General features: G+C 41.9%; 2 protein-coding genes across 3 annotated transcripts in view; both read right to left on the reverse strand.

The window, feature by feature from the left end:
• On the reverse strand, positions 1–14,574 carry heg1 (heart development protein with EGF-like domains 1). 2 transcript variants are annotated; one of them, XM_084544355.1, is made up of 14 exons: positions 13,553–14,574; positions 6,597–7,860; positions 5,448–5,926; positions 4,569–4,682; positions 4,326–4,448; positions 4,052–4,155; positions 3,902–3,957; positions 3,519–3,679; positions 3,093–3,227; positions 2,905–2,947; positions 2,784–2,821; positions 2,600–2,687; positions 2,185–2,362; positions 1–2,021 (listed from the first exon to the last, which is right to left on the reverse strand). In XM_084544355.1, the coding sequence occupies exons 1-14, from the start codon at positions 13,695–13,697 to the stop codon at positions 1,878–1,880; spliced, it is 3,072 nt and encodes a 1,023-aa protein (XP_084400481.1). In that variant the 5' UTR covers positions 13,698–14,574; the 3' UTR covers positions 1–1,877. The 2 variants fall into 2 exon arrangements, with proteins under 2 accessions (XP_084400481.1, XP_084400480.1); XM_084544354.1 differs by lacking the exon at positions 13,553–14,574 and adding an exon at positions 11,676–12,659.
• Positions 14,569–21,667, reverse strand: part of slc12a8 (solute carrier family 12 member 8) — a 19,894-nt gene continuing 12,795 nt past the window's right edge. The window contains exons 7-14 of the mRNA XM_084544362.1: positions 21,531–21,618; positions 21,081–21,168; positions 19,960–20,106; positions 17,047–17,707; positions 16,854–16,951; positions 16,643–16,760; positions 15,028–15,088; positions 14,569–14,938 (exon numbers count right to left, since the gene is read on the reverse strand). Coding sequence (XP_084400488.1) covers positions 14,770–14,938; positions 15,028–15,088; positions 16,643–16,760; positions 16,854–16,951; positions 17,047–17,707; positions 19,960–20,106; positions 21,081–21,168; positions 21,531–21,618 — 1,430 coding nt within the window. The 3' untranslated portion in view covers positions 14,569–14,769. The remainder of the gene's footprint in view (positions 14,939–15,027; positions 15,089–16,642; positions 16,761–16,853; positions 16,952–17,046; positions 17,708–19,959; positions 20,107–21,080; positions 21,169–21,530; positions 21,619–21,667) is intronic.

A 21,667-nucleotide genomic window follows, 5' to 3' on the forward strand; every position in this document is an offset into this window, starting at 1 on the left:
TGTTGTGCAATATTTTTATTTAAATAGGCACGTCTGACTAAAACGCCAGAATCATCAGACCATACGGACACAAAGGAAAGAAAACACTCACATAAAAATGATAATCCATGAAAGACAGAGCTAATTATGATACATCTTTACATTCAAACACTTATCCACAGTTATGTTCCTTCTGGTATACAGAAAATTATTACTCACACACATACACACACACCTCACAAACCGCAGTACTTAAGAGACGCACACGCTCTCCCTCTCCACACACACAAAAGTAGAGTCACACACACTTAAAGCCACAGGTTTATCCCTCTTAAGTCTGTCAGTGTGTATGTATGAGATGTACATATTATGCTACATGTCAACAACTTGGACATACGTGGAATAAATAAATGTTGACATTGGATTACAGAGTCACTCCTCAGTTTATATCAGCATGAAACCAAACTTTGTGCATCCTTCAGTGGTTTGCTATTGTCATGCTCCATCAATGCTTTATCCTCAGACTATTATCCGAGAAGAGACTGATTATTTTCAAATCACAGCAGTGGCACACACATGTTCATTTACATACTCCAGCCTCAGTGTTTTTGCATGTTCTAGTCTATTGCTACACAACGCAAGTTACAATTGCATGTTCCCCACATTCCAGGCGAACACGAGGGGAACATGACAGATGGTTTTATTTATCATTGTGTATTAGCGCAGTTCATGTTTTTCAAACAAATCTGCACTGCTTTTACCGGGCAGCAAAAACATAACAACTGGAAAGGCTGACGTGGCACGAAGCAAGTGAGAATCAGTGGCTGCATGAGAGGCAAAACTAATGAAGCACTGCAGCAGCGATGTGTGGTATGAGCCGAAATAAATGAGCTAAAACATGCAAAAACACTGAAATGGTCATAAAGGCGCACATTTCACTTGCAAAAAATGTGTACTTCCACAACGTGCACACTCACACATGCATTTTGCATATTTAGTGTGCAGCCCTGAAAAACAGCGCAGTTCGCACATTAGCACATTAGCACACGTCACCGTGACGGAAAAACCATTAGGACACATCACAAGTATGTTTGTGCAGATTTCGACTTCGAGTTAAATTGATGAATGATGAACCAAAACCCTGTCCAGATCTCGCTTACTGTAGTTTCAGAAGTTTAAAGGACCAGTGTGTAGCATTTAGTGGCATCTAGTGGTGAGGCTGCAGAATGCAACCAAGCCCTTCCATAGGTCCTTTCTGGGCTACTGTAGAAACATGGCAGCATAACACAAGGAGCTCTGTGGACAGTGGCTATCCATAAGTGATTATATACTGTGAAAACATAATAATGAATATTATAATCACTTTGTGCCAACAGATCTTACACACTGGTCCTTTAACCTTGTTAGTGCAGAGTGGGTGATGCTTGTTAGTTGCTGTCTGTGGTGGCTTTATCTCATCCATGCCACTAATGTCTAATGTCTTTTTACACAAAGTTTCTTATTTGAATATTAGTTTGCACAAGGAGCAGCACACTTCAAATTTGTTACTTGCATGAATGCATGAAAATAACAAAATCCTTTTTTACTTCTAATTTATAGAAGCAGTTAGTTTTCACCACATCGCGACACACTAGCCAATGAAGACAGACTGGCTGCACAGTTTGAATGAGTGGTTATTGGTTCCATGTTGGTTTGTTTTTTACAGTGTAATCAGTACATTATTTATATTTTTTTTTTCAAAAAAAAACATTTAAAAGTGAGACTGAAGCTAATGCAGCTTTATAAAAGTAACATTAACTTCACAATCCATTGAATGGATGGATTTTATATTTTTTAAGGACCCACAGAAACCCTGATAACGGATGGTAACTATGGTCTGTGTGTTCAAGGTGGGGCACTTAGAAGTAGTCTCTTCTCCGCGAATCGTCACTGATGAAAGATGGGTTCCACTGGGCGGGGTAGATGCATGAGTGGCGAGAGCCCGGCAGGCCTGTGAACGGGTACAAGCCATTCCTGTCCAGGTCTGAATTACGCAGGGCCGGCTGGGGGAAATGGCACAGAAGGAGTCAAAATTAATTTATGAACACAAAGTTTTTTCTTGACTTATAAAATGATGTATCTGCTGAACCAAAACACACAAACACATAATATCCTAAACAAGGAAGACAAATGTAGAATGGGTAGAAAAACAAACGAGTTTCTTACAGAGTAGTAGATGTCAGACATTTGTAGCAGGTTTTTCGTGCTGCCGTTTTCTTGCATCTCGATCGTCTCCCTGCCCCACTCCATGGATATCCGGTTATTTTTCGGGAAGTCTGCGTACGGGGACATCTGCATGTCTCCGCTCTTGAAGATGATCTTATTGATGTCATTTTTGTCTTTCCTGAAATATCAAATATTTTAAAACTTAAAATTCAGCCACAGTTCATCTAAATTACTTATTTCACCGAACGACAAAAAGAGAGAAGATGTGTTAGATTTGGGTTAACCGACCTAGAAAATTACTCGTTTTATAGAGTGGGATTGAATGTTAACATATTTAAATTAACAATTAGGCGAACACAAGTATCACTAGTATCAGAAAATGTCAATTAAAAAACGGAATTAAGAGATATCTTACTTGCAGCAGGTGACAATAAGAGCGATGACGAGGATGAGGAGAAGGCCGCCCCCTGCAGGTGCCACCACGACTGCAATCAGCTTGTAAACTGTAAAGTATTTAAACACACATTTAAGGATTAGCTCTGAAATAGCTCCAATAACTTCCATTTGAGCAGAATGACACTGGCCGGTCCGTCACTTACAATTTCCGCAGTTGAATCCTCCAAAACCAAACATGCACCTGAAAATCAGAAAACAGAAGCTGCAGTGGACTGAAATCTTTCAACATATCTGGATACTGCTAAGAAAGGAAGTCAAACTTACGGGACACAGGAGCCATTTTCCAGCTTGTAGCCATCCCCGCATTCTAAACAAGACATCATGTTTAAGAACTTCAAATGACACAGTTTGTTGTGAAAAGTTCGGCTTTGATCAACTTTAAAGTGAAATATACAATATTCCACTGTTACCACAGGCGAGCAAAGGTATCACGTAAATATAATAGAGCTCACCTAAGCAGGACAAGTCTTCAGGGTTGTGTTTGTAGTATCCTTGAAGACACTGGCAGTAGGCTGTGCCGTTGTTGTCCGTGCAGGTGGAGCGCTCTGTGTCACACTGAGTCTTCTGGGCTACACACAGACTCTCCACTGCAATACAGTTTGGACAAAATCAATCAAGATGTTCATAGTCTGAAACAAAACAACATTAGAAGTCTAAAAATACTCATAACTTGCATTTGCTACTTTTACTTTTGTTTTTGTTTTTTAGTACCAAATTGCAGTTCACAAGGGAATTATTTGTAATTATTAATGGCTGAATTGTGCCCTCTGGTGGCGGTGATCAGTAAAGTTTGCCCTAGACACCGTTATAAATAGTACTAAACCAGTTAAAACAAACAGTTGACACCGAGGTGTTTCGGTTCAGCTATTTGTGCTAACCGTGGTACGTGAGCTGGTGCTGAAGGACCATCCGACAGTGGGACATCGAGGAGCCGCAGTTCCTGAGAGACATCTGGATGCTGTTGTTGACCTCGGCAGTCGTCACGTCGGTGGAGATGGAAAACATGTTGACCGCCAAGATGCGAACCCCGTCATCTTCTCTGTGGGGAGAAGGTCGGAGGTCAGCACAAAGCCTTGCATGGCATCAAGCAACAATAAAACATATTCCAGTCCGCCTCATTCATTCTGCATGTTTTGTTTTAGCATTCTTTTTCCTCTTTATCGAGGAAAAAATAAAAAAAAAACAGTCTCACATTTAATTTGTCCCTTCCAGGTTTTATAAGAATAAGCGACAGCAAGCGTAATAGTGTGAAAGGACTTACTTTGCACTCAGCGTTGATCGCCTGTAACCTCGGAGGGCCGACAAAGACATGTTGAGCTGCGGCAAATAGTGTACAGTGTAAGCTATGATACACATAAACCAAGTGAAGAGTCTCTGAGAAATGAGCAAAGAAGACGCAGAGTAATCTCACCAGCTGAATGATCTCTCTCTGGATCTCATGCATGGTGGCGCTCTTGAAGATGTTGGGGTCGTGTGGGTGCCTGTTAACACTGAAAGTTCCCAGAAATGTCTTTGCTGTGGGAGGAAAAATAAACACTGTCAGAAAAACGGAACAGAAAAATATCTTGGGAGAGAAATAATAGAATATACTACTAGTGCTGTTAATAACAAACTAATTTCCTGTATTTTTTGTGTAATTTCCACAGTATTTTAATTGCTAAACATGTATAATACAGCGGTGCTACCTCTGGTGCACGTGCGTCCATCCTCAAGGTCAAAGCCGATATCACATTCGCAGCTGAAGGAGCCTCGAGTGTTGACACATCTGGAGCCAGGTGGGCACGGGTTTCGCTCACACTCATCCAAATCTGCAGCACACGCAGGGGTTACAATAGAACCTTTAAAAGGGCTTTACCGAATCCACACACCATTTTAAGCATTTTGCGCACTGAGGCACAGAACCCGAGGTAGCCTGCAGAGAATCTCACCCTGGTTGCAGGTCGGCCCTGTCCACGCCTTCTGACACTGGCAGGTGAACTGATGACTTCCGTAGTTCACACACATCCCTCCATTCATGCAAGGGTTGGACGCACATGGGTCTCCTGAGTTGGGAGGGGAGCGATTTAAGTTAAACTCTCTTAAAAAAACAACAACATCTCACTTTTTATGGAGCACATTTTCACACATTAGCACTAACCCTAACCCTAACCCTGGTAAACGTCGCTCCAAACAAATCCTCAACATTACAATAAACAACCAACGGTGAAACTATTAATAGTTAAACTAAAACGGAACACTTTTATTACAATAAAAGCTAAACCGAAATGAGAACCCCCATCTGAAAGTAAACCGACTTGAAAACAAAAATTAAAAACGACATAAAAAGGTCAAACCTATTGACCTATTCAAACCCATAACTACAAAGAGTATCTGCTTATTCTGACCTTTACAAAACTAACCAAAATAATCTAAAATATACAGGAAATGTCTTACCTAACAAACATCTCCCAGATTATACTGAAAATACATCTATCACCAATGGCAATGTATGTACAATGTATGTATTCTACCATATATTATCCATGTAAGGGTATAATCTATATAATCTAAAATACTTTGAATATTTTTTTAGGATCTGTGAATCTATTATACTGTGAACCACTATTGATGTTATACATTGTAATGGCTCAACAAAAGAAGGAAATAACAAGCAGGATGAGAACATTTCGCTTCTTGACACATTAAATAAAAGATGCTAGCATGAAGCATAGCTGTCACCACATCAAACCCAAGTAACGTCACACATTTGTGCGGTGAGAACTCACTTTAAATGTTGCTATTTCTGCCGAATGAAGTCAACTACTCACTTGCTGGTGGTGGTGCGTGAGTGGTGCGGACATCAGTGGGTGGTGCTGTCGCCATCGGCTCCGTGGTTTCAATGTGTGTCTGTTTCCTAGTGGTGTGCAGGGCCTCTGTACTCCTGGTTGGAGGGCTAGGGGTGTAGGTGGTAGCGATGTACTGGGTGGGAGCTGTGGTGATCCTCCGACTTCCTGTGTTCGTTTCAGACTGCAGGGTGGTGGCACTTGTCGGGGTGGCCAGGCCGGTCGAGGGCCCCTGGGTTTGGCTGGGCGTCGCGAGGCGAGTTTGGTCCGCTGGAGAGGTTTGCAAGGCTGGGGTGGAGGCTGGGGTGGAGGGTGCAGCGTATGGGACAGGCACTTCAGTAGAGGAAGCTAAAGTAGAGGTGCTAGAGGTGCTGCTCAACCTCGAGGATGAGGTTGCGGGTAGAGGGAGGGTGGTAGTGGCTGTGGTGAAGGCAGTGGCTTTGAAAGTGTCGTCCTCTGGTAATCTGTGACAGAGAAAATAAAAGACACATCTCTAAAAGATGAAAACCGAAAAGAGCAAATTATAACGAGTGAACGTTTGCAACCGCTTTTTTGAACCACACCACAGTCAAAAGCTGAGGTATCATCTCAGCCAGATTAATAGTAATAATAATAGATTTCAGGAAGGAATAAAGAGAATACGTTCAGTTGTTTTGACCAAATGCAAGGACTGGTCTCTGGTCAGCTCTGTAGAGCAGTATGAAGTCCAACAGATTATATAATTAACCTGGAAGCCAGCCCAAATTACCCCACCCACCACATTTTTTGCGACAAAAATCATTTTGCGCCATTGGGAGCTGATTACGCCCTGGTAACGATTTGCAGGGCCATTCGTGCAGGGATGGGCTGAAGAGTAACAGAGATGTAGCCATACATGTCATCTGAGCGCCATGGAGCTGAATTTATTTTCAACAAATAGATCTAATTGACTGGATGACTATGCAGTTGCGTGCAGAGGTATTTTTTTCTGTGTGTCAGTTGAAACATGCCCCATAATGAAATCCAAATGAAGCATTACCAGACTCATGCTCTAGCTCGTATATAATAAGATGTTCTGACAAATTGCTTCCTTGTACTAGTGTCCTGTCATCTATTTAATTAGCAAACACAAAGCCAAAAAGAACCTGAACATACCTTTCTGTAACAGTGACAGGCGTGGTTGTGAGGAGGACCTCAGTGAGCAGCACCGGACTGTCTGTCAGAGAGACATTTGTTTCAGATGTACTGCTGCTGACTGTAGAGGGCGCTGCAGTCAGACCTAAGTCCACATCTTCCGCTCTGGTCTGGGATGAAAGTGTCTCTGTGCCCTCTTGATTCTGAGGTCTAGAGCTGGGAGCTTCAGTGGAGGTCTCTGTGAATGTTCCAACGCTGGAGTCCGACCCCGTCTCCGTCCCTGAGACGTTGGCGGGACCCCCTGCTGCTGAGGTGACCGGAGGTGTGGAGGAAACCGACGCTTGCGATCGGTCGGTGCCGGGCTCTGTCATTCTGAGGGGTGGCGTCGAGTCGGAGGTCTCCTCCGCTGTTGACGTCTGTTGGTGCTGGGTGGCATTAGGTTGCCCAGTTAAACCCTGCGTTCCCCTGGACTCCTCTGGGCTCCCAGTATCTGGAAAGATCCCCTTGGAGGAGTCAGTCATGTGCCGGTCTGTTGTTTCCCCTCCATTACCCCTTGTGGACATGGTGTAATCCTCGGTCCTAGGAGGAACACCCCAGGTGGAGGGTGGCTGATGGGAGTCTGTAAAGGCAGATGAGGTGCTGCTGTTGGAGGAGGAGGAGGAGGAGGAGGAGGAGGAGGTGACGGACAGCAGAGTCCTCTCTCCAGGCCGGCTGATGGTGGTGGTATAGGTGCTGTCTGTGATGACGGCTGTCTGTGGCACCAAAGGAGTGGCATCCCCCAATCGGAGGGTGCTGTCTGGGCTGTCCTGAGGCAGAGTGGCCTCCTCTGTGACCAAGGTCCCGGACTTCCAGGACACAGCATGGGAGATGTCTGGCATCTGGTCTGTGTTAGTAAAGACCCGGTCCCTGCTGCTTCTGCTTCCGCTGGTGCTACTGCTACTGCTGATACTACTACTGCTGCTGATACTACTACTGCTACTGCTACTGCTGCTGCTGATACTACTACTGCTGATATCACTACTGCTGCTGACACTACTGCTGCTGCTGCTGCTGCTGCTACTATCACTGCTACTGCTGCTGGTGCTGCTGCTGCTGCTGACACTACTACTGCTGCTGCCGCCGCTGCTGCTGCTGCTGACACTACTACTGCTGCTGCTGCCGCTGCCGCTGCTGCTGCCAGCCTCAGTGGTGGTTACCAGGGTGGAGGTAAGAGGCTCGGCGGACAAACTTACGGCCTCTAGAGACCCGCTGCTTGTTTCTGTGAAGGTTTGCATCTGTTCAGTCTCTGCGGACAAAGAAAAAGAATAAACATCACATCATAATGCTTTTGCCGTGCCGGAACAGCAAGTCAAACAGCTGAGGTGAACATTTTTGAAACTTCGGCTCAGTTAAAGCTGTGGCCACCAGAGGGTGCTCACCAGGCTGTGTCTAACATCCACAGCCTGAAAGCAGAAGAAAAGTGACAAGATGCTGTCAGAATGTAGTTCGCAGCACTGGCAACAATTTTGGGTGGAGGACACAACTGGCAGCCAGCTCGTCTACTCTAACAATGGCCTGAAGTCCTAAATATGGCGGCGGCTGTCTCTGTTGGGAATCAGTCATTTCCTTCCTAAAGCTGAGTGAGCACAAGGCAGAAAACTGTCACCATGGATATGGGCGTGTATTGGTGTTAAGAGTGTTTTTTTGTATTCTTTTTTTAAGTCTGGCTCAAAACTGTTATGTCATATAAACTCCCCAAACACTAGCAGAAGTGAAAAACAATGCTGTGGTGGAGGAGGGTTTGTTGTTTTGGATGCATTTTTGTCGTTTTGCCTTTCACAATTAACAACAGAGAGAGAGAGAGACAGGAAGCAAGAAGAGCAGAGGTGGAACGACAGAGGTCTGCAGCAAGAATCGAAACGTTACAGTTAATAAAACAGTACGTTCATACCTGCAGCAACATCTAAAGTAACCAGAATTATACACAGTACTATATCAGATCATTACATTGAAGCTGCATTTGTTATTTTCGTTCTCTTGAGAGCAAAACACAAGCATGTCCATTTGATGCTGGGTTACTGCTGACTGCTTATAAAGATGGACAAACACTGCATTCCCTAAGAGCAGTTTAGGGTTGAATTAGATGCCTAACCGTAACCCTGACCTTTGAGGGCACCCGGCTGTACAGGATCTAAAAGAGTTAGTCGAAAGTCACCTCCATACAGCTGACTAAAGGAGGAAATCGGTATCAGTGACCAAAAGTGTTCCTGTGCCAGTGTGAACACGTTTGTTTCTGCTGTGAAGTTCATTTTTACATCTACAGGCACTGCTTGGGTTTCTGGGCCAGCCCTAAGTGGTCATTCAAGGAACTGCAGTTGTTGGCTCTTTAGCGTCAGTTCTCAGCCCCAGATGTTGCTGCGTGCGGTAACATTAACTTACATTTAGGCTCATGTTACATCCGGCCATCTGACGAATAAAGATCCAAAACGTTACCTTCTTTTATCTCCGTTTTGTTCTCCACCAACTGCGCTTAATAAAAAATTGGGCCTGCTAAATGTTGAACCTTGTTTAAAATTCAGTCACCAACTTTGTCTGTGTTCTTTTTTTTTTATTTTGTGCAGGTGCTGTTTGGATTTCTGAGACAGTTTTGATGAACACCTTCAAATTACACATCTAGCAGCCAACAGACCGAGTAGAGACTTTGAAGGGCTAGCTGGTCATTAAGTTTGTAAAGTTTTTCTGCGGCTGTCTCTGATGCCGTGAGGATAAGCGCCAGCACCACCAGCAGTCACCCTCCAAAACCAATGGGAGGGAGAGTTCAACTTCCGAACAGCCCGTCCACTGGGAGTCTATGGGGGAGAACTGGGCCACCAGACTCTATTTTTCTCTCTCACTTCCTCTGCATGTGTCTCTCTCATTATTTTATCTTCTCTCTCTGGATCCAGTCTGGGCAGCAAAACTCAGACTGGAACGTGGTGTTGGCAGCAAGTGATGGACACTCCCTGATCCTCTGCTGTTTATCTCTCAGCTGTTAACACAGTTGCCGGTGTCGTCTTTTAGCATCTGCTGGACTTCAGAAACTCTGGGGTTAGCATATTAAAGCCAATGAACTGCACTTAGCATGCTAATGAGCCAAGATCATAGTGGAGCAGTGCTGTGAGTGGACTGGCTGATATATGGCACACCGGCCATTTGTTGTCAGTGAGTTTTGTTATGGTCCTCTTGTGTGAACTTGAGCTCTGTTCACTTTGCAGATGTGTCCTCAGATGACTGCCACCTGAAATCCTGGTTTAGAACAGGAGTGATTCAGAGAAAGTGAATCATTTTAACCGTATGTCCTGTACCGTGCTGTTAAAGCTGTACACGCCACTTCTCAGTTTGACTGCGCGTGACAATATGAATCGAGAAGGGTGTTGGAGGAAATGATCAAAACTCAAACCCTCACTGGGCAAATAAAGAAAAGTCAGTCTGCCATGACAAGCGTAAATGATCACTGACGTCACTTTTAAACCTAAAAATGGGTCGAATACACTTATTAAATAGCTGCCCTCCCTAGTTACTGCACATTTTTTCACCACGTCAGAAGATTCATGGCAGTGCATGGTAGCTAGGTGGTATTCTGTATGGTGACCAACTGGAAAGGGTTTGATGTAATGATTGCAGATTAGTGTGAGAGCAGTTGCTGTTTTGTAAATGTGAGGCCATAAAGAGATAATGGTGTAGATTTAAACTGCACAACTGACAAATTACTAATACAATTATATACAATGGTGAGATCCCACCTTTTTAATTATTTTATTGTTTATTATTTTTGTCCATTGCCCATGCATTCCTTAAGAACTGAAACCCTATTTCTTCCCAGTGGCATGGGTGCAGGTTCAGATTCAGCTGGGGATGAGAGGCGCTTGAGGACTGCAACACTTTCCCTCCACTCTTCAGCTGAGCAAATCAGATGTTCTCAGGGAAGGTCAGAGCAGTCAAAGCCCCCTCTTCTAATGGTTTCAAACTGTTTAAAGCTGAGCAAAGATCACAACAGTGCAAGAATATTTCCTCAAACTACTACAAACTAGTACATCTTATGGACGGTCCTGGGCCTCGTGCAAAGGAAAGGAAAGGAAATGGGCCTGAATTCCCATTAGGTCATAGAAAGTAGCTATGAAATGAAAAGGTATGATGTTTTTTTTTTTTTTTTGCATTAGCAACACAAACTAAAAGTATCCCAATCCCGCTCTGTCTACATTTCGTTTATGACTGGTATATATTTCTCACTGCTGTCTTTGAGGTTTAACCACAGCACCGACACCTGTATGAGCCATCGAACAAACGTCTGCGAGGAGACAGCAACACCTGATCTAAAACAGGAAACTAGCATGTGCTGCATTAAACCGAGCCACGGTGCTGATCACACTTGATATCTGAGTTAGTAGATCTAACTGTTACACGTCTTCTAAATCTAAGTGAATGTGTCTGGTTTGATAAAATGGACAGCTTTACACTTCATAGTCAGCTTTCTGCCAAGTTTCAAGCGCATGGCAAAGTTTCATTAAGGTGAGTTACTTCTTAAACCACAGTTGGGAGCATGAAATACACTTGTTGTTAGACTAAAGCAGATGTGAGATGATTAGTAAGTCAGTGATTCCCTGATAGGACAGAAAACTAATCTACTTCTGTCCTGATAATCAGTTCGTATGGAGTAATAAAACAACTAAATCCATTAGTTATATTATCTCAGAGGAGAATATCAGTGTTTTTTTTCCCCCAGTCTATATGAAAACTAAACTATATTTGGTTTTTGAAGTTATGGTTGAACAAAACAATCTAAATATCAGCTCAGTGAGGCATTTTTCATTTTGTAACCATTGCTCTCCCAAATCAATTAATCAGTAAAGCCTGATAAAGCTAATCATGTGGTTTCAGACCCATTTTGTGTGCCCATTCAGAATTCAAGCATTTCTGCCACTACAACATTCAATTAACCATCCTCCGTTTAGGTTTATTATCACAAATCAGTTCATTTTAAAAGGTAAAAATGAAAAGCAGACATTTACTACGGCTATTCTTGACATGTGAGGTAAATTCTCGCATGTGTTTAAAAGTTACACTTTGCATGGCGGGCCTCACCAACAGTGATCTTAGCGAAGTTTCCAGCAGGAGCAGCGTGTGTCTCAGCGCTGTGTGAGAGCAGGAGGTTCCTCTGTGATGGTGACAAACTCTCGCTGGAGTATGAAGTTGAAGTTGCACCGCTTTCAGTATTACTGAGTTCATCAGTGGCCGCCGAAGAGTGAAATGATCCTTCCGTTGCCGGATTTGTGCTGCTGTTAGTGGGGGTCCATGCCCCGAGGGGCCCCGGCAGACCCAGCAGGAGGACCGACAGAGACAAACCGAAGACGTGCTTCAAAAACCACGTTCCCATGATTTTCAAGACCCCAAAACGGTCGCCGATAGTTTCCGTAAAGTCGAGTGAGTGCCGGGGAGTCTCCCGGGGACACCATGAGAGGAGCGCGTCGGCTTGTGGTGAAGTTTTAATAGGAAATGAATAAATCCTGGAGGAGGTCCGGAGGAGATCCGCGGCTCAGCGCAGGCGGCGGGGAACGGAAGATAACAGAGCCGAGGCAGCAGCCTGTTATCACAGCGGAGGAGCCCGGGCTCCTCCTCCTCCTCATCCTCATGCACACGCACACACACACACACACACTTAGTCCCGTTATTCAGCCCAGTAGCTGCCTGTGCTGTCTGCAGGTGTCGGAAGTCACGCCGTTATTTATGTTCATTTTTCAGCAAGGAGAAGGAGTGATGGTCCCCAGACGAAAAGTTTTCAGAGACATTAGAAAATATTACATAGTCCATCTGCTCTTGTGCTTAGTAGTACTACCACCTCTGATACGATTATTACTACTAGAGTTATCGTAAAAGCAGCAGTAGCATATGGCTATGCAGCAGTAGCAGTAACAGTAGTGGTACAGAAGTAGTAGTTGTATAGTAGTTGTAGTAGTATAATTATTAGTAGCAGTAGTAGTATATTTAGTAGTATAGGTAGTAGTAGTTGTAGTGGTAGTAGTAGTATAATTAATAGCAGTGGTAGTATAATTAGGAGTAGTTGTGGCAGTAGTAGCAGTATAACGAGTAACAGTTTTAGTGGTATAATTATTAGTGACAGTGCCAGTGTAATTGGCAGTAGCAGTAGTATGTATAATTAAAAGTAGTATATAGTAGCAGTAGTATTGCAGTAGTAGTATAGTAGTATTGTAGTAGTACAGTAGTACTGTAGTAGTAGTATCGTACTGTAGTAGTGGTATTGTTGTTGTAGTAGTAGTAGTATAGTAGAATTGTAGTAGTAGTATAGTAGTATTATAGTAGGAATAGTATAGTAGCATTGTAGTAGTAGTAGTAATATTGTTGTTGTAGTAGTAGTATAGTAGTATTGTAGTAGTAGTATTAGTAGTATTGTGGTAGTAGTAGTAGTAGTAATATTGTTGCAGCAGTAGTATAGTAGCATTGCAGTAGTATTATCATTAGTATTGTTGTAGTACTATAGTAGTATTGAAGTACTAGTAGTAGTAGTATAGTAGTATCGTAGTACTGTAGTAGTATAGTAGTAGTAGTATAGTAGTATCATAGTACTATAGTAGTATAGTAGTAGTAGTATAGCAGTATAGTAGTACTGTAGTAGTAGTACTATTGTATTAGTTAAGTAGTATTGTTGTAGTAGTAGTATTGTAGTAGTTACAGGTAGAGTTTGGTGCAGTTTCTCAGGGTACTTAGTTGTTAGTATCACTGGGTCAGGGATCGTGCCACAGATTAGATTAGATTAAATCCATGTCAGTGTTTTAGGTCTCTTCGTGTAATCCCAGACTGACTCCATGATGCCGATATCTGGCCTCTGTGGAAGCCACACTATCATAGAAATATACTTTACTGGGTGGCAGAATAGCTGTCAGTGTAATGTAAGGGGAAAGCATTATCTATATTTACCAAGATGGAAATTGTACTTAACTTACGCGCAGCAATGTGATCAGCCTCCGTCAGAGACCAGCAGAGGAAACAAAATGGCCATCGATGGTGGTGGTCTGTAACACATAACAGCGACACATTATACAGGTTTGCAGTGCATATAACTGACTGATTAACATTCAATATATGCATTAAATGCCACTTTCATTTTGCATTTTCACTTTGCAGTTAAAACAAACAAAAACAGACATCCTGTGTCAAAACGTGTCTAGAATTCAGGGCTGTCTTGTGATCCAAAGCTGCAGAGACAAACAGACCAACAGCTCTACACTGTCTTGTTTTCACCGATTATCACCTGGAGACTAGTGATATAGCAACAAGGTATCAGTGTGTTTACAGATGATTATTCACTTGATGGTAGGTTGCTGCTCTGACAAGAATATGAAAAGAGGAAGTGGTTTTCACAGCCTTGCTGTTGAGCTGCTCAAACTCTCTTCTGTGGCACACAGTTCACCCAAACAAATACATATATGCAAAACATATTATACAATAAAATATTCAGCTTGTATTTATTATTATTATTATTTCAAATCTAATAAACTCACTTTTATTTATCAGCTAATCTGATGCTTTTCCTTGCACTTCTACAGGATCTGTCTTATGACAAGCTGCTGGCTGTGATTAGAGCACAATGATTCATTCATAAACAGCTACAAGTTGGATTTCAGATGCCAGACATAGGTATAATAAATTAATAATTTTGATATTTTTTAATCCCTCTAGGTCTGCAGAAAGCAAAGTAAATTAATAAAAGTATTTCCATACTCATCGAAACCATTCTATAACCAATGAAGTGTATCCATAAAGACATGAGTGAGGAGATTTTAATTAAATCTTTGTGTCACATGTACACAGGATATTGCACACAGGAGTAATTCATAGAAGTTGTGATATTTTCATCCATTTGTAAAGGATTTTAAATACAAGATAAAGAATTTTACGTTCTGTTAGTGTTATGTAAAAAAAAAAAAAACAGCCCCAAACATGTCTCTCTCTCTCACACACACACACACACACACACACACACACACCTTTTGTGCAATTCTAAGAAAAGCTCAGGTTTCCTTGAGTTGCAACAGGAAAACCATCTGTGTCTCTTTGTTAAATCAGAATATGTGCGCTAAATGCGGCCCATTGAACAACACGAGGCCAGCTTTGAGGTTTAGTGTGGTTTAGTGTGTAACTGAGGCAGTATTTAAGTCAATCAGTGGAACGGTGGGTGGACCATCTCGTCCGCTCTGATGAATGACGACTGGTGATAGCGGTGACGAGAGGCAAAGTCTGCATTTTCCTCCGTCAGCTGCTTAGTTGTGAGGTCGACCCCGGACAGAGAGGGTGTCACTACGATCTCATCCTGTAGAGATCCATCTCCACTGAAAGACAAGGACATAAAAGTCTTTACTGAAACCAATACAAATACAAATTAAACTGTGTTCAGAGTAACATTAAAACCACACAATACCTGCAAATTCTTCTCAGTGTTGACTTGAGCCACCTGAAAAAGCTGAATTGAGCTGCAACACCTGCAAAAAAAAAAAAAAAAAGTATTAATAATTATACATTTAAACTGACTAAACTTGAACATCTCTTGACAGCTGGGACAGGCTCCAGCAGTCCCCTGCGATCCTTAACAGGAATAAGCGCTACAGAAGATGAATGAATGAATGAACATCTCTTTATAACACTGTACATAAGGGTAGTACAGGAACAGTAACCACACTGAGACACTGGCAACACCTCATCGTCCACCTGCGTGACAAATGTTTAACACTTGCAACGCTTATGTTCAGAAATGTCGTGAGCTGGAGTCAGAGTGCTAAGGCGCGTTGTAATGTGGTGAGTTTATTGCACAGATGCGGAGTGACCCATCTAGCTATTCTAGAAATCCTAAGCCACAACAGCTGCCAGACCGCCTCGCAAAGAGACCGCAAGTGAAAGTTCCTGCAGAGCTACCAGGTCATATAATCGCTGAACAAAGGGTGACTAAATCTGAAGGCTTACATGAAAAAGTGACTTTTGCTGGACATAAGTTTAGCTAAAAAAACATCTTCCTTTTCAGTTAAGTATCAAAAAGCAGGAGCGTGTAATGAAATGGGCTATCTAAAATCTGCACACTCTTTATAAAATGTAACATCTATGAAATACGCTAACGGAAAAAAAAGCAGCATTTCAAACCATTGACCCTATGGTCCCAAGTCTGCTTCGCTTACCACCAGACCACGGGCGCCCCACTTACATATGTAATCCATGCACTAGATAACAGAATGGTTGCTGAAGGTCTGACAGATAAATGCCAGTGTAAACAATCACTTCCACATGTAAATGTGTTACTCAGTGAATATGTATATTGTAATAATAGTTACAGTGATATTGAGACAAAATATATTTTAAGCACATTTTACACTCAGAGTTGGAGTATAGACTCTACTTTATTTAATGGCAGCATAGCCTCACTACTTAGTGAACCATATAATCTATAACATTGCATTGTATGTGTATTTTATCTATTTATTTTAGTAATAATGTGTTTTTAGACTTATAGAAGGCCTATGTCAATAGACCACACGACTATTTGCTTATGGTACTACGAACAATCTACCCTGAGGACAGGTATTATTACAAAAGATCAACACATGATAACATTTATTATAAATGATATAAATATGTTGTATAACTTGCTTTAATGAAGTTGGATCAGTAAAAAAAAAAAAAAAAAACACTGACTGACTGTCCGTTGCAGTCAGGTAGTGTATATTGTGATTTTTTGGGCTATTTTATGCAATCTAGAAATATAATATTATAACTTATCTCTTCATTAGGTGTCTGTATTGTGTATATTACTTTATGTCAAAACATTTATATCTAATTAACTGTTACTGTAATGAAGAATTCAACAGCTGTGAATGTTATTCATACAGTATAAGTCTCTGTGCTGTTGCTGTGTGGAGTAGCCCCAGTGCATTTTACCTTTCAAAGGCTGTGTACTGTGCGTTCTGATCTCCTGATCTACATCTATGGACCTTACCATGAAGAAAAACTGAAGGTTTCTAAAAAGGAAATAAACAGATGAAAATCACCTATTGGTAGTCCAGGACTTGTTTTCCCGATGTAGAAGAAGAGCAGCAGGGCAACCACTATATTTGCTAGGGCATAAACCCACTGAATAACAAACATAATAAATATGGAGCTCAGTGCCTGCAAGAAAACAAATGATATGTTCACATTATTCATTAAATTCTGTAAAGCTAAAATGAAAAAATAATGAACAGTGGGCAGTGTGTAATGTACCCCAATGAGAGCGATCCAGTGATTACAAAACTTTGCATAGAGGGAATTTTCTAAGGGTTGGATTTCAAAGCTCTGGTGTTCAGCTTTAACTTCATCACCTGAAAGATTTAAGAAATATGACACAAACAGGTACAACATACCTCTATGATATAAACTTTAGTCTAGTCTAACTGTTCATGGTAAATCTGATTACCTGCGTCGTGGTTGTTAGTCTCTGGAGATGAATCCAACTGAACATCACTTATTTTTGAATGGCATTTGATGTTTTGAGTTTGTTCTTCAACCCTGAGCTCCTCCTTTCCACACTGTCCATCAGATTCCTGCTCTGATGGAGCTGAACCCATTTCCTCTCCTCCCCTATCTTCTGAAAATACATTGCGGTTCTGGTCCAAACCAAAGCTGTCCATCAGCTTCTGCTTAGCAGTAGCCTTTCTGTTCTTAGACCTGCTGCTCTGCTCTTGCATGGAGGAGGTGTTCTCAGCATTAAGATTTGAGTCAGGTGGAAAGATCTGGTCCATGTCCCTGGTGAACTCCAACAGAGTCCCTTTACTCTGTGGACTGTCGCCTGCGCTCCCATAGTTGGGGAGTGCGGCTTCGATCAGCGGTCTGGAGCTCTGCCTGGTGGACCTGCGCTGGGTTCTTTTGGCCAGGTTCAAGGTGTCCCTCTTGTCCTTAGTCTGAAGCTGGAAGGTCATGACCACGCTGAAGTAGGAGTAGTCGACGAAACTGTAGGTGAGCATGAAGTTGATTGTGACGATGGGCGCCAGCACGTTGACCTGGCCGATGAAAATGAAGGCCATGGTCAACAGGCTGGTCAGACAGATAGCCGCCACTGGAGTCTTGTTTGGGCCTTTCTGTTAGAAAAAAAGAGATTGTCACAACAAACCATTGAACAATTGAAAACTAACTAACTTACTGTATGGGTTTCACAGACAATTTCAATTGTGGAAAAATACACAATATACACGGGACAAGGTCCAATTCCTCCTCTTTAACTTTTGTTGTGCCATTAATTTTAATATGTTTGGATTTACGTACCAACCGAGATGCAATTGCTAAGCATAACTCAGTTACGTTATTTGTTGGCCGTAGTAGAATGTGGGTCTGATTATATAATGAGAACAGTGACTACAATACCATTGTGCAAAAAATGAACTGTTCCAAAAAATCTTCCCATGACTTCATCTGGCCTTTTTTCTGGCTAACCTGACGGTGGACAGCTGTGATGACCATGAGAAAAGCTATTCCCATTTTACTCAACTGTTGAATGTCTTGTCTTGATAAAAAATGTTCCATTAATACGCCTACATTGCATTAAATGAAACACATATGTTTTAAGAAAAATAAACAATACCTTTACTTGATAAGGGTGATGTTACATTCCAGAAAACACACAATTGAATGAACTAACGATGATATGAAAATCATTACATTTTGAGGCACGCAAACAATGGCCCCACAGTAGTCCCTTCCTTAAAATGTTAAAACTGTTTTAACATGTGTTTTGTTTTGTTTTTTAACCAGTTTGCTTTAACTTCCCAGGTCCTATCACACAATTTAAGGAGCTCCGCTCTGTGCCTGGCGGGGCTCCAGAGCACACAGCGGAGTAGGGCAAGGCCCGTCGCCCTTCCTGCGTTTGTTCTGGGGCTTTGATTTGGGCCAAGATGTCTCAGGCCTCATTCCAGCCTGCTGAGAGAGGTCAGACTCTGCTGCCATCCAGGGAAGTCTGAGGAAAACGGGGGTGGACAGGGTCAGGACGTCAACGTGACTGTGTGTGTGTAGCAGCAGTGAGTCGTAACTCTTCTGCTGTAATGAAGTCAGTCCATTCACTTCTATGGACTCTTGACTCTAAAATTAGGCAGTCCTGTAAAAGTTTCCTGTTCAAACACCACACCCCCCTATACATTCAGGCCAGGCACAATTATTAGGTTGTACCAATTACTTATTAGCCAATCAGAAACATCTACATCATGATAAGTGGGCTGATTTACCAAGTAATGTTGTTGTTTGAAGCCGCAGTTCAGTTGGAGAATTTTATGGAATCAAACTCTTTGAGGTTCCTATTATGTTAAAATTGTAGTGTAAAGCTGCACTGAAAAATAACATTATCTTATTTTAATTTGCATAATGAATGCCAGTTCATTATTCATCTACAAATTAATCTCCTGACAAGCCATTTATCAGCCATTATAACAGTTTTGACAGGTACATTTGCTCATCACTATTAGATTTATGAGCTTCTCTTATTGTGGTGTGAAGCTCTCTTGCAGCACATGTTTAGATCTGGATTATATGAGGTTTAAATCAGGGTTTATAGTTGTATCATAGAGATGGTTAACAGGATGTGTATGCATAGTGAAAAAAGTAAAAAAGTGAAAATAAGCAACTAAATCTATGACTTGTGACTATGTCTTAACTCACCATATGGTTTTTAGCAGAAGTTTGTTCAGTTGCCATGGCAATAGAGCTTTTTGGCTGAAACCTCTGTAAAAAGCTAATAACTGGACTTTTATTTGGGATTATATTGTCAGTGCTAGTTCCAAAATCAAGTTGGAAACTTGAGGCACAAACATTATAATAATCCATCAGCCTTTGTAGTTGCTTTATATTGTGCTTTTCTACTGCCAATAGAAACTGTTTCTCCATGAGTTGAACCAAACTATTCTAAACTCCAGCTAAAGCTGAGACTACCCTCTTACCTGCATTAGAAAATACATCTATAGTTATTTGACGCCAATTAAGAAGGAGCATAACTATATTCCTTCATAATTGTTTAACCACTGCTACTCTGCATTGCAGATTTCTGCATCTTAAAATAAATTATGAGCAAAAAATGAGGTGCATTCACCAGGTTTTGCTCCCCGTGACCATGGCCTCATCCCCAGTGATGTTAGTATCTAAACGTGTTAATTAATGTTACTATTTAAACCGCCATGGTGCTAAAAGCAAATAATTATCACGCATTTATGTGAATTTAAACACCCTCGGTAAATAATCTCAACTGACATCATGCTGACTCCAGCTAATATTTTTCAGTATGGTGTTAAAATTCACACATTCCTCCCTCCATGACTCCATCCATCCATCCATCCACCCATCCACCCACCCCTCTTCCCAGAAAGGCCAGAGAGGGGATGACCCTCTCTTGGGCAATGCACTGGAGGATCCTGGGTGCTCCGTACAAGCCGCCCATGCAGGAAGCCAGGGAGGAGATGTAGAGGCCCAGCAGAAAGAGGAAACCCACCAAGGAGACCTGGAGGAAGAAGGAAAACAAACAGAGGGTGAAAAAGGATGGGGTGGGGTTGAGAGCTCACAACAGCTACACCCAGTTCAGTTCCGCTGCAGCCAGCCCCTTATAAAAACAATGAGAACTAACCACTGATGGAGATGTCAAGGACTTCTGCAACTGGTTAGCAAAATCTAATGTTCTTCTTGTAACTTGAGAATAATTTAGTTTTAATATTAGATTTATGACTCTTGCAGCAATACCACAGTGAATGTACACACATGGCAAGTGACATCTGCTCAGTAAATCTGTCTGGAGCCGGGATTTCTGACCTCACTTATTGAGGTCTGGCTGTTACGTATAATCCAACAAGAACTATCAGTGATTCATTTCTTGATTGTGGGTTGTCAACTTAGATAGTTTAGCCGCATCAAAATCTAAGACATCAGCCCTTGAGGGCAGTTCAGTCACTCTGTTGACTTTTCATGGCAAAACAAAAAAGTGTTGCCAGTTTATGTTATTGGATCTGTGGCAAAAGTTGACATGCATGCTATGGGACACTTCTGCACACTGAAATAAAAGAGTATTAGTTTCCAAACTAAATACAGTCTAAATTTATTTAATCTGAGCTTTGTGCCTCGGGTATTTGAATTAGCATAACAGCCCTATTCAGAGTAAAATAGAATAAAATACTGGGGCTTGACTATTGACATTTTTTGTGTGTTTTAAAAGTCACATGCTAAATAAAATTCTCTAAGCCCTTTACAGTTGGTACATCAAACTTTACAAAGAGACGAGGTAAAAGTATGATACTACATCAACAAAAAAAACAAAAACAAGAAAAAGGATCCATATATCTCACACATTTAGATACATACATACATATTCGGAACCTGAAGTAACTACGACAAATGAGCGAAGTGACCCATTGTGGGGAATCCCCTCAACTCCTGTTGAAAGGCCTCTCTCACAGGGTAGGATGGAAACAAAGAGGAGTTTACCTTTTCTGCTATTAAGAAGTCATAGCGTAGAGCTTCTCTAGTGCAGATGGCCCCCAGGAGGAAGACGAAGACCAGATACAGGAACCACCTGCAGGTCACCAACAGTACACCACACCGAATTATTAACAATGCTCCTTTCTCTCTATTAATAGGAGACAACATCAAGGGAATGTGGTTGTATGTGGTGACACTCCAGTGCAAAAAAAAAAAAAGAACACTCAGTATCATGACAGCACCGCAAAACTAAAATATAGTCATGTGGAAATTACTCTGGTGGATGAATTTTACCACCAGTTTGCCCTAAATAAAATGTGTAGTCTTCATTTCTTCTTTTATAGCCACTGTAGTTTCTGCAGCTGCATATTGCATGGTGTGTGTGATTCACTGTTTTTGTATTTAACTCTATTGTCAGGAGTGTGGTGTTGGTGGGTTTTTGGGGTGTCATCTTACGAGGTGAAGACAGCTGCCAGCGTTCCCACAGGGATGTTGTGTTCTGGCCGCCGGAGGTCTGAGCTCATGTTGAAGCCTGCCATAACCCCTAGACACACACAAACCACAAAAATGTACACAAAATACTGTAGAATACA

This window comes from Chelon labrosus (assembly GCF_963514085.1).
Source record: "Chelon labrosus genome assembly, chromosome: 5".
In the NCBI taxonomy this organism is placed as follows: domain Eukaryota; kingdom Metazoa; phylum Chordata; class Actinopteri; order Mugiliformes; family Mugilidae; genus Chelon; species Chelon labrosus.